Here is a 12,758-nt window from a genome sequence, read left to right as displayed (position 1 = left end):
TACGGTGCAACACGGCACTTCCCATACCGGCTATATACAAAGTCCCATCGGCTCTCGATAGTATACAGATCATCCACTCCGGGACTTTTGGCAAGTAACTTCTCCCCTAAGGATAGGTTACCCTGAGTGTACCATCCGAAGACCCCAGAACTGGCAATGTCGGAATAAGGTAGTGATCTTCTTCCGCACTACGTCAGTCTGCCTGCTGACCTCGGAGGCACTGCTAATATATCTCGCGGACACCGCTATGTAACAACCTTCTGTAGGTCACTGACTTCAGTCTCCCTCCTGACCAATGCTTCTGTCTGTTTCTCAGCACACCACATCGCTGTTTTCCTCTATTACTGCCCTCACTTCAACTCTACACGACTTGCTCCCAATGATGCCCTTTAGTGTTCTCTCCCAGTTTGGTACTTTCATGACCCACACAGTGCCCTACAAAACCATATCATGTCCCCACAGTGCCTACCCACACACAGTTATCATGCCCCAACAGTGCCCACCATACAGTAACATGCAGTCATAATAATAATATAATAACTTCATATAGATCCAACATATACCGCAGCACTTTACAATTAAGTGAGTACCTGTATAGATAATATAGACATTACAGAGTAACACATAGTTCAACAGTTTCAGGAGAAGTGAGATCCCTGCTCAAAAGCTTACAGTCTATAAAGAAATAGAGGGACACATTAAGTAAAAAGTGCTTGTCATGTATGGTCCAGCTATCATAATAAATATGGGTTATTATATAAAGCTGCATGAGCCGTCATCATCCAGTATCTGTCTATGTATAGTTACCTAGTGCTACTGGGTGCAAGACAAATGAATTGGAGCAGCCAGATTCTGAGGAACAATTAGAAAAGGGGGAACAGGCAAGAGTTAGTATAGTGAAATGAAGTGACAAGTCTGTCCTATGTACTAATGAAATCCTCTGGGGTAGTACATTCCAGAAAACTTGCACAGCATGAGAGAAATCTTTGAGATGAAAGTGGGAGTTTCGGATTATGGAGGATCTTTGAACCACCCAAGGAAATCTGAATATTGGGAATACGTAGTTTAGTAGCTGGAGAAAATGGAATATATTCAGGTTTGGAAAGATGTAATTTCAGATAGAGGGAAGACATGATGTTAGAGACAGCAGACAGAAAATCCCTCCCTTAATGCAAAGTACCGGGGATTATGTCAGGAGAAGATGTATATATACCGCCCCCGTGTCAGCGGCCGGACCGCTCGGATCCGGAACCGCGGTGGCTCAAGGGGTCTCCGGACCTGGGAGGGGGTCGCGCAGGCACTCTAAGTGTAAAGGGGAAATATGTACAGAGGATTTAGGAATTCGTGATGCCACCCACGGTGCGTGGTAAAATGGAGTACCACCGCTGCTGTTGGGAGTGCCCGGTGGCGGTGGTATGGCAGCAAGGTGTTTAACCCCTCCGTGGGTAGGGGGTTCTGCCCCGGGGCCCTGTGATGGTAGCGAAGAGGTGCCGTTGGGGAGGAAAGGGTCTCTGCGTACTCACTCAGTCCAAGAATACTGACACCGACAGCTTGTAAACCAGAATTCTGAGCACCGCTGCAGCAAGGAGGGAGCACGCTTGGATCCGTGCCCTTGGTGTTGCTTGTTAGCCTGTGACCTTTTCCGTGGCACCTTGTTCACTGTTTGGACCCTGTAGTGGGGAACTAGTCGGGTCCTGCTCACCCGTATGGGTAACGGAGTGAGCTTGCTCTCAGGGTTTACGCTTGAGATTTGATGGACTGTGTTTTGGGAAAAGTCATATTCCCTCGTTGCGCTAGTTCCCCCTATTTTGGAGCGGGTGAGGGATGAATCTTGAAGACTTCACCCCCGTCGGGTAAATTACCAGGATGCGTGAAGCTACTTCCCAGCCTAGGGTCCGCGCACCCCATCGTGCCCTGGCCGGAGATGGCTCAAGGCCGCCGACTGCCCTTTTCGGCAGATCCGTGCCCCTTGCCATGATCCCCTGCAACCGGGCTTCCAGCTCCTACCATGCCCAGATCAATGTCTGCCACCTAGTAGTCTCAAGGAGCCCTGCTCCTAAACCGGTGACCTCTCTCCTTGAGAGTCACCACTCCACACTCCTACTCCTTCACCTTCTCTCTCACTTCTCCTTCTACACTTTTCACTTTCCCCTACCAACCCCACAAGTGGGCGGCCCTATTCCCTTCAGGCCCCCCAATGGTGGGTGTGGTGGGTGTGGTGCAAAGTGTTGCTAGAGTTTTGACTGGCTCTTATCTTAGCAACACCAAAGAACAGGGATCCTAACCAAGGAGGATGCAGATACTGTGCAGAAGGGCAGATTGCACAATACCCTGTGACGACCTGATAGGCCAGGGCGTCACATATATAATTGGTTGTCATCAGCATATAGATGGCACTGGAAACAATATTTACTCATGATTTGCCCAATAGTGGCCGTGTATAGAGAGAAGAGGAGGGGGCCTAGGACTGAACCCTGAGGAACCCCGACAGTAAGAGGAAGAGGAGAGGAAGTAAAGCCATCAAAAGATACAGTGAAGGAGCCATTAGAGAGGTAGGAGGAGAACCAGGAGAGAGAGGTATCCTTGAGCCTGATAGAGCGGAGAATAGTGAAGAGCAGCTGGAGATCCAGGAGATTTGTCAAGGAGCCGTGACCAGTAGATTTAGAGGTTAGTAGATCGTTAAGAGACTTTAGTGAGGGCAGTATCAGTAGAGTGTAAAGAATGGAAACCGCACATTCAGTGTGACACCTCCACAGTAGATTCTGCAATACATATGTGTCGCCCTGGGCAAGCCAGGGGTCACAGGTCACAACACCACCACACCCCACACTCCAGGTAGGCACATCACAGCTAACCAGAAATCCTTGTTGCCTTCCTCCAGAGGCTGATGATTCACACCAGGGGGTGGGCCAGGCGGTTGGCTCCGCCCACCAAGGAGATCACAGCTCTGGAGGCGGGAAGTACCAGGCAGATTAGCCCAGGCAGGGCAAGAGTGCAGTCAGCTCAGGGACAAGCTTGAGTAAACAACAGAGAAGCGAAAGTGAAGGAAAGAAGAGTGGTAAAGGAGGAGAGCAAGAAGTGGTGACAGAGCAGAGAGTGTGCAAAGCCTGAAGGGTCCAGCTTTGTGTAGGGCCAGAACAGCAAGGTCAGCGACGGCGGTGACTGTCTGGAGGGGGACCGTTTGGAAGTTCCTGGAAGGACCCCGTTGGCTGTGTGCCCGGTGGTCTGGAGCAGTGTTCCGAAGGACAGTCAGCACCAGGGCAGGGGCCTCTCGGACCCCGGCAAGGCTAGGAGTCGCCAAATTTGCCGAATCCGTCAGTGAAGGGGACGTAGATCCCCCAGCAACCAAGTCCCGATTGAAGGCAACAGCCCAACCTGAAGCAGAGAGACACCGCCACCGCCAAGGCACCAGTTTCTCAGGGCCAGCGCCTGCGGGCAAAGTGTAGAGCTCCTCCGGCCCAGATTGCAGTCGGGGAGCGGGTAACCGGAGGGAATCCACCGCTACCATCAGTCAAACATAGGTGCAAGGAAGAGGGACATCACCGTCACCTACAGGGAGTGCAGGTGCAGCCGTCTGTGGGACCGTCCTACCAGCCGTTTGGTTTACCGTACAAACTGTGTCCGTGTCTCAGGCTGAGTGAGTACTACAGTGCCGCAAGGCACAGCGCTGCCCCCGCGTCCCTGCGCCCACCAGGCCCCGCACCTCACAACCCATCACCGGGCCCCGGGATCACCAACCCCTACCCACGGAGGGGCAACACAACACCTGGCTGCTCCCCATCACCATCCCCGGGATCCCCATCCGGAGCAGCGGTGGTGCAATCACCACAACCGTGGGTGGCGTCACGAACTATAACAATCCCCCACACCCAACCACAAATTCCCCTTTCACTCACGGGCGAGGAGTGTCGCTCGAGAAACCATGGGATCCGGCCCACCGCTCGAGCCACCACTGAGCAGCTGCCGGACCCGAGCAGAAGGGGTGAGCGCGGTGTGCTGACACCCTCCTCCCCGCCCGCGACACATAGTTAGATGCCCCCCTTGGCCACCCACACAAAGTATGATGCTCTCACACAAGCACCCACTTGCCTGTGTGTCCTGCTCCTCTGTGACCAAGCTGCTCTCTGCCACCAGTCATGTGACTTGAGGATGTCACACAATCTGAAGGTCTTTGAAGGTCTCTACCGAGATTGAACGGTGCAGTATTGATGTAATGGTTCCCTGCTCCACCATTGTACTTAATTTTATCTGCAGTTGAAGTTGGAACGTTCCCCAACTGCCCAGATTAACTGCACATCTCTCCAAATTTGACACTGTCCTGTTGGAACCGGGACATTAGAGGGTGTGTATTATAGTCTATGGGGCTGTTTACATAAAGATTTAATTTTGAAAACCAAGTGACCTAAAAAAACCTTCCAGAAATATGTCTATTTTAATGAGTCTCGGATCAAACATGTCAATGCAAGGCGAAGGGCCGTTACATGCACAGCGCAGAGATGCCATTGATGTTTCATCTGAGTGATGTCTGTTTAATAGGAATAAGAAGCCTGGTCATTTTTCTTTTTGCATTCAAGAACTTGTATATCGTTTCAGATAAATACAGTGATGTTTGATAAGACCGGAACAATAACACATGGGGTCCCTAAAGTGATGAGAGTGCTGCTGCTGGGTGATGTGGTCAGGATGCCCCTGAAAAGAATGCTTGCCGTGGTTGGCACTGCAGAAGCCAGCAGTGAGCATCCCCTGGGAATGGCCATGACGAAGTACTGCAAGGAGGTAAAGAATAAGCATCTTATGTGAATGTCTGTATAAGTCGTGTTATTCTGCAGGTTTTTATTGCTAGTAATAGTATTCTACGGTATCTAGGCATAAGGCTGGATTCACATGATTGTATGGCAACCGATGCGAGTCCATTGGATGCAATATGCATACCTGCATATGTGCCGCCTCTACGCCAGCAGCCCGGCTGCTCGGATCCAGACCCGTAGTGTCTCGAGGGATCTCCAGACCCGGGGGTCTCGCAGACATTTCGAATAAAAAGGGGGATTGGTCGTATGTGGGATTTTCTGTATAGTCCGTGATGCCACCCACGGTGTGTGTTAACATTTGGTACCACCGCTGCTATTAGGGAGCACCCGGGGGCGTTGGAATGGAAGCTAGTTGTTTTTAACCCTCCGTGGGTTGGGGTGGATGCCCCGGGGCCCAGTGTCACTGTGCTGAGGAAAGTGGCTGCAGGGGCCGGCGTGCCCGGTCGGATCGGGGGATGTTAGTGTACTCACAGTGAAAGAAATCACACAAGTCCAGCAGTAAACCAAGGTGCCTGTGGCCGGCCGCCGCGGCTGGGTATATTCTGATCCCTCACCCGGGGTGATGGTCTGTGTCACTTTCCTCTGCACGATTTAGTTCTCTTTGGACTTCCCGGTGTGGAACACGGGAGTCCGCTCCCAGAGCTACAGTTGGGAGCCTTGCCCGCAGACGCTGACCCGTGGGATCTAAAGGGGCCCTGGCGGATGCCTTATCCCCCGCGGTGGGCTGCTGGTCTTCTCTTTTGGGACTTTGGGTGGGACAGGACCTATAATCCTGTCCTCAACTGGTGAATTAACAAAGCCGGTGGTTCCAATCCTTGCTTCAGGGTCCAGGTACCCAGTCTGTGCACGGTTTCCGGGTCGGTTCTCCAGTGTCGGAATCGGTGGGCTCCTACCCTGTCCCGGTCCACCTCGGATCTCCGGCAGCCGTCTTCCCGTCTCCTGACAGACACGGACCACCGTCTGCCACCTAGCCAGCACACCGGGACTCCAACCCCGACGCCTTTCCTCTCTGACTTCCACTTGAACTTCACTTCACTTTCTCCTTTCCTACTCTGAACTCTCCACTCTCCACATTCCACTCTCCACTCTCCTTCCCACCCCGGATCCTCTAGACCCCTAGGTGGGCGTTTTCCTTCCACCTGGTCCCGCCCACTGCTGTGCCTTTTCTACCCTGGGGGGGTGACTAGGGTTTTGTCGGCTCGGTGTAACCCCCTTGAGGAAAGGTGTTGTGTGGGGGTTTACTTTGTGTGTGACCACCTGGCGGCGCCAGGGCGTCAAACATACCCTGCGGTCGGTTCACAGCTGCGGAAGAGGGGGCGGGAGCTGCAGAGGAGACTGACAGATTAATCTCCCCATCTCCTCCATTGTCAGCTGATGCAATTATCACACTGCACTCGGATATCATCCGACTGCAGCCCAATGTTTCACTCGCACCCATGGATTTGTATGGGTGTGAGTGACACAGCTCTCGCTGACCATCACAACATGCTGCGACTTTTCGCTTCTCCAGAAGCTGGATGAGAAAAAAGCTGACCATCTGCTCTCCCTCATTCAATAACATTGGTCCGAGTGCAATGTGAGATTTTCTCGCATTGCACTCGTACGTGCGTGTCATACGCTTGTGTGAGCGTACCCTAAGACATATTTTTGGAGTTCATACTTCAGACCTCATTTAGTCCTGTTCCTTATAGTATGAAACAAAAATAAAATAAAAAAGTGATAACTGCAAAGCTCAATGATCAGGCATTTTCTGTAGCTCCTGTTCCAGTAGTGTTATTCCGCTTCAGCCATGGAATTGTGTCGCCCTGGGCAAGCCAGGGGACACAGGTCACAACACCACCACACCCCACATCCCAGGTAGGCACACCTAAGCTGAACCAAAAATCCTTGTTGCCTTCTTCCAGAGACTGTTGATTCACACCAGGGGGTAGGCCAGGCGGTTGGCTCCGCCCACCAAGGAGATCACAGTTCTGGAGGCGGGAAGTACCAGGCAGATAGAGTTTGGAGGAGGAAGTGGAAGGAGTTGAGCCCAGGCAGGGCAAGAGTGAAGTCTAGCTGAGGGCTAGAGTAAACAACAAAGAAGTGAAAGTGAAGGAAAGAAAAGTGGAAAAGGAGGAAAGCAAGAAGTGGTGACAGAGCAGAGAGTGTGCAAAGCCTGAAGGTCCAGCTTTGTGTAGGGCCAGAACAGCAAGGTCAGCGACGGCGGTGACTGTCCGGAGGGGGACCGTTTGGAAGTTCCTGGAAGGACCCCGTTGGCTGTGTGCCTGGTGGTCTGGAGCAGTGTTCCGAAGGACAGTCAGCACCAGGGCAGGGGCCTCTCGGACCCCGGCAAGGCTAGGAGTCGCCAAATTTGCCGAATCCGTCAGTGAAGGGGACGTAGATTCCCCCAACAACCAAGTCCCGATTGAAGGCAACAGTCCAACCTGTACAACAGAGGCACCGCCACCGCCAGGGCACCAGTCTCTGAGGGCCAGCGCCTGCGGGCAAAGTGTAGTGCTCCTCCGGCCCAGCTTGAAGCCGGGGAGCGGGTTACCGGTGGGGACCCATCGCAACCATCCGTACATACAGGTGCAAGGAAGAGGGACATCACCGTCACCTACCGGGAAAGCAAAGCAGCCGTCTGTGGGACCGTCCTACCAGCCGTTTGGTTTACCGTACAAACTGTGTCCACGTCTCAGGCTGAGTGAGTACCACAGTGCCGCAAGGCACAGCGCTGTCCCCGCGTCCCTGCGCCCACCAAGCCCTGCACCTCCCAACCCATCACCGGGCCCCGGGATCACCAACCCCTACCCACGGAGGGGCAACGCAACACCTGGCTGCTCCCCATCACCATCCCCGGGATCCCCGCATTAAGCAGCAGTGGTGCTACACATCACCACAACCGTGGGTGGCGTCACGGACATTATCCCAACATCCCAACCCCCCCTTTCACTCACGGGCGAGGAGTGCCGCTCGAGGAAAACCCCCGGGATCCGGCCTACGGCTCGAGCCACCACTGAGCAGCCGGACCCGAGCAGAAGGGGTGAGCGCGGTGTGCTGACACCCTCCTCCCCGCCCGCGACAGAATTACTCCTATTTTATCTGAAAACCTGAACAACTTCTTAAAGACTTACTCCATAGTTAGCTGGTCTTTAAGTATTACATGCAATGCTCTATGGGAGAAAATTAGGTAAAGTTGCTCTCTCGTAGAACGAGATCAATCACCATCAAGGAGAGGTATATACCCTATAAGTCAAAGTCCGACCCATACATGATCCGAGGTTATTACCAAGCTGTTTCATGTTGTCATCAGTGTAGAACAAAGGTTCCCCAGTTATTTTACAAAGCTTGCTGACTTTTAAAGGCCCCGTTCACATTAGATGGCAATCATTTGGTTGACAGCCATCTCAGCTGACTCTCCCATACACAGTAGTGCTCCTCCAGCCGAGCACTTCGAACAATAAGATTGTCAATCTGAAATCTGACATGCCCGACGCTCAACATCTCTCCAACAATCTGTCTTATAGATTAGACTGTTAACCAACGTTGGTCTAACTGGTATGGAGGCCTTAAGGTAGCTACCTCTCCTAGGCAGTACTTTTGGGATAGCTTCTTTCTTTCTGTAAGACATCGAATTTGTTGAATTGAATGAACTGATAACAATCCATGAATCTTGAACCTACTTCATGGAAATGGTCTAGGTCTTGGGTTCTTCGTTACAAAACTCATAACTACATATAATTTGACATTTCTGTAGGAGCTTGGGACAGAATCACTGGGATATTGTACAGATTTCCAGGCGGTACCAGGATGTGGCATCAGCTGTAAAGTAAATAATGTGGAAAGTGTCCTGGTGCAGAGTGAGGAGGGCCTAAATGAGCAGAATGTATACATCAGTGGTCTCACCCATCCACAAGAAGACGGATCCCTAATCATTGCTCCCGAGCTACAAGGTATTATTCTGATGTCCGAGAACCTTCCAAAAATCCCAAAATGCTTTTCCCACAAGAGGTTAGCGCTATATTATAGATCTCTACCAGTCAAGAGGTCAGCAACCCTTCTGTGTTGAATATTTGCCTATATTTTTAGCATCTACAACCAGGGCTCTACACTGATGCATTGTCCGATAGCAGTAAATTGCATAAAAAAAAGCTCCAATGACCAACGCAGGTCACTTACTCAAACTAGCCTGAGTTTTTTTATACATTTTCTTTTTGTATGTTGTTGTTTTGTGCCTTTTAAGCGCACGACTACCATCAAGTGAGAATAGAGAAATGATTATATGAGGGCATGGAATCGGAACATGTGCCACCTGGTAAAGTGGCTATCCCTTTTATTCTGCAGCTCGTTGTGTCTAGGTCATACAAGGCAATATTTCAGAGTTTAGGAAACATGACCACCAAAAATGCTGGCAGCATCTGATTCCACGTTCTGGCTCCCCTTAATGGGAAAGGCGCCAGTATGCCCTATATGTAGGCTTCTTCATTTAGGAAGTTAATAGAAATCTAAAATCTCAGACTATACCAATGGGATCAAAGTGATAATTTTTACTGAATTTCTCATCTGGTGTCAGGGGATGATATGGCCACATCTGTTGAACTTCAAAATGATTTTCTGATTAGTGAACGTGCAGACGTTGGATCTGATATTGATGGCTGATCCTTAGCTAGGGTCACACTGCCATATTATGCTAATCACACTCTGATCAGACTCTAATCAGAGTTTGACCCAAGTTTGATCAGTGTAATCTGATTTTCTTGTATGTAGAGAAGATGTCTCAAAATATTTATGGGTACAGTTTTAATTAAATCCCTGTTTTTTGCGGTAAATACAGCAGTTCTATGAATGCTGAGCTGTGTATAACCCAACCTACACCCTTGATAGGCAGCTTCCTGTGTACACTGCACATTATCAGCAAGCTGCTTATCAGTAGTGGGGGCGGAGTTACACAGATTAGCTGAACTGCTTGGCAAGTCACACCTAGTCCTGCAGTGATAATCTCCTGCTGATAAAACACTGATTGTATTGAAACTAAAGCACACAGCCTAGTGAGTGCTACATAGCTACAATCAGGGTCTCAGCCCTCACATTATTCTGCTCCGAGATTATATAGCAAAAACTTGCTGACAAATTCCTTTTAAGAGAAATGTACAAAAAGGAATAATGAATTCCATACATATTGCATTATTCAATAATGAACATGTTTGTACAGGTGCCTCAGCTCCTCAACCGCATTCTGTATTAATTGGGAACCGGGAATGGATGAGACGCAATGGACTGCACATATCCAGCGATGTAGATGAAGCTATGACTAGTCATGAAATGAAAGGACAGACTGCGGTGCTGATAGCTATAGATGGTAATGCATTGTGATATTCCTATACATGAAAATCTATCTGTTCATCTATCATAATCTGCAGACAATGCATTAGCGCTGTCCTGATCATCAGGCACTCGTTGCACTCAGCCTTCCATGCCATTAAATGTCATGAATCAGCGAGACCGGTGTCGTTGGACTGTCAAATAACGTTACAAGTAATAAATTGTAATTTCTCCACTGATCAGCAAAGATTTTGTTAAACGAATATTATTGGTTGTTCTTAAAGGGAACCAATCAGCAGGATTTTTGTATATAAGCTAAAGCCAGTGCTATACTGGCACTATCAGGCTGATTCTATACATACCTGTAGTGGTCAGCTCGGATATTTAGGTTTTGAAACCCAAGAAAGTAAAGTTTAAAAAAAATTGGCAGGTTCTTGAGTGACAGCAGCTGAGGAACAGATAATATCTGGGGGTTATTCAGAGTTATCTGCTCCCCCTGTTAGAATTAGCACTTCCTTTCTGAAAAAGCCTGTTGTGAAACAGCTGTCAGGAGGTTACTTTACCACCAGAACCAACCCCCTACACACCACCAGGTACTGTATCTGATTCCTGTTGTTCCACATGGATCTTTCTTTTGACTGCACAGCTTTTCAATTAACATCTAAAGCTTTTGCTCTGATTGAATGCGCCCCCTCTCTTGGTGATCTGTGCAGCAGCTAAGGAAAATATTCCACCCTTCATTTACTTGACAGTGGTCTCTATTGGGGGCACTCTGTTTATGCCTGACTACAGGTGTGTATATATATATATATATATATATATATATATTTCTTCGGCGCTCCATTGGGAGACCCAGACGATTGGGTGTATAGCACTGCCTCCGGAGGCCACACAAAGCAATTACACTAAAAAGTGTAAGGCCCCTCCCCTTCTGGCTATACACCCCCAGTGGGATCACTGGCTCACCAGTTTTCTGCTTTGTGCGAAGGAGGTCAGACATCCACGCATAGCTCCACTGTTTGTAGTCAGCAGTAGCTGCTGACTATATCGGATGGAAGAAAAGAGGGCCCATATAGGGCCCCCAGCATGCTCCCTTCTCACCCGCGGTGGTGCTTGTAAGGTTGAGGTACCTATTGCTGGTACAGAGGCTGGAGCCCACATGCTGTTTTCCTTCCACATCCCCTGGAGGGCTCTGTGGAAGTGGGATCTTGCCGGCCCCCAAGCCCTGAGGCCGGGCTCCATCCACAGACCCAGAGAACCTGCTGGATTCGGAGCATGAGTACAGTCAGGGACAAGGCCCTGCATCATTCAGGTACTCGGTGTCCCCGGCAGGCACGGACACTCTCAAGGCTTGCTGAGCGTTATAGTGCGCCGGGGACAGTAGCGCTGTGCGCTGGGGTTAGGTCACTGCAGCTTTGCTGAGTGACGTTACATGTTGGGAACTACTGCGCCGACCGCTCCTGGAGCGGCGGCGCAGCTGCGACTTGTGGTGCGCCGGGGACTTTGCGCCGACCGCGCTTTTACGGCGGCGGCGCTTCTAACTTTAGCCCCCGGCTTCTGCGGCCTAGCGCCGCTTCGTTCCCGCCCCCACCCTGTCAATCAGGGTAGGGGAGAGACGCTGCTCAATGGGCAGCGCCGAGGGCTGGAGCCTTATTTACATGCTCCAGCCCTCTCACTAGGCACAGTGGGAAGCAGGCTTCCCGCTCTTCGTCTGTATACGCCCAGGGCCCGCCCCCCCTCTCCACAAGGACGCCGGCAGCCAATACACATGCAGTCTGGCTGGGGAAAGGCAGCAGGCTCTGGGAGACCCAGACTAAAGGGATTTCGGCGACCACACACCCGCTCTTAAGCGGGCGGTAAGCAGCATTTCAGTGCTGGCCCCACTAGTGCCTCAGTGTTATATTAGTGTACTTTTTTCTTGGTACCAGATATATATATATATATATTTATATAGTTGCACTGTAAGGTCGCTTCTTGGCTGGACACCCTGTACTGCTCTGAGGAGACAGCAACATGTCATCCGCAAAACGCAAGGGTGCCAAGGCACAGGCTGTGTACACTGTTTGTACTGCATGTGGGGCTAATCTACCAGCAGGCTCCAACGACTCACATTGTGTGCAATGTTCAGTCCCAGTGGCACTTCGTCAGCCAGAGCCTATTGTGGTGGTAGCCCAGGCAGAGCCGCCTGTGAACCCTGCCCCGGTGACGGGGACAGACTTTGCAGTTTTTGCTGATAAGATGTCTGTGACTATGACAAAAATCCTTGAAGCCTTGCAGTCCAGGCCAGTTACTCAGACCATGGACACTGCTGTGTCTATGCTCCCCGGTCCCCCTCAGTTGGAACTAATCCGTACTTCAAGGGGGTCTCAAGCATCACAGGCTGAAGTCTCTGACTCAGATGACAGTCCCAGGCAGCCTAAGCGAGCTCGCTGGGAAAGACCCTCGACGTCATCACACTGCTCAGGGTCTCAGCGACAAGAGTCTCTCTGTGATGAGACTGAGGACGGTGATCAGGATTCTAATCCTGAGGCCCCTCTCAATCTGGATGCTCCTGATGGTGACGCCATGGTTAATGACCTTATATCGGCAATTAATAGACTGTTGGATATTTCTCCCCCAGCTCCTTCAGCAGAGGAGGCAGCTGCACAG

At 50.7% G+C, this 12,758-nt stretch overlaps 1 protein-coding gene across 1 annotated transcript in view; it reads left to right on the top strand.

Annotated features, from left to right (window-relative positions):
* The window catches only part of ATP7B (ATPase copper transporting beta), a 132,814-nt gene that overhangs the window by 65,511 nt on the left and 54,545 nt on the right, over window positions 1–12,758 (top strand). Inside the window, 3 exon segments of the mRNA XM_075334581.1 lie at window positions 4,594–4,776; window positions 8,545–8,740; window positions 10,000–10,146. Of these exon segments, the coding sequence (XP_075190696.1) occupies window positions 4,594–4,776; window positions 8,545–8,740; window positions 10,000–10,146 (526 nt within the window).

Source organism: Anomaloglossus baeobatrachus, chromosome 2 (assembly GCF_048569485.1).
Source record: "Anomaloglossus baeobatrachus isolate aAnoBae1 chromosome 2, aAnoBae1.hap1, whole genome shotgun sequence".
Taxonomy (NCBI): Eukaryota; Metazoa; Chordata; class Amphibia; order Anura; family Aromobatidae; genus Anomaloglossus; species Anomaloglossus baeobatrachus.
This window is presented reverse-complemented; position numbering and strand designations above follow the sequence as displayed.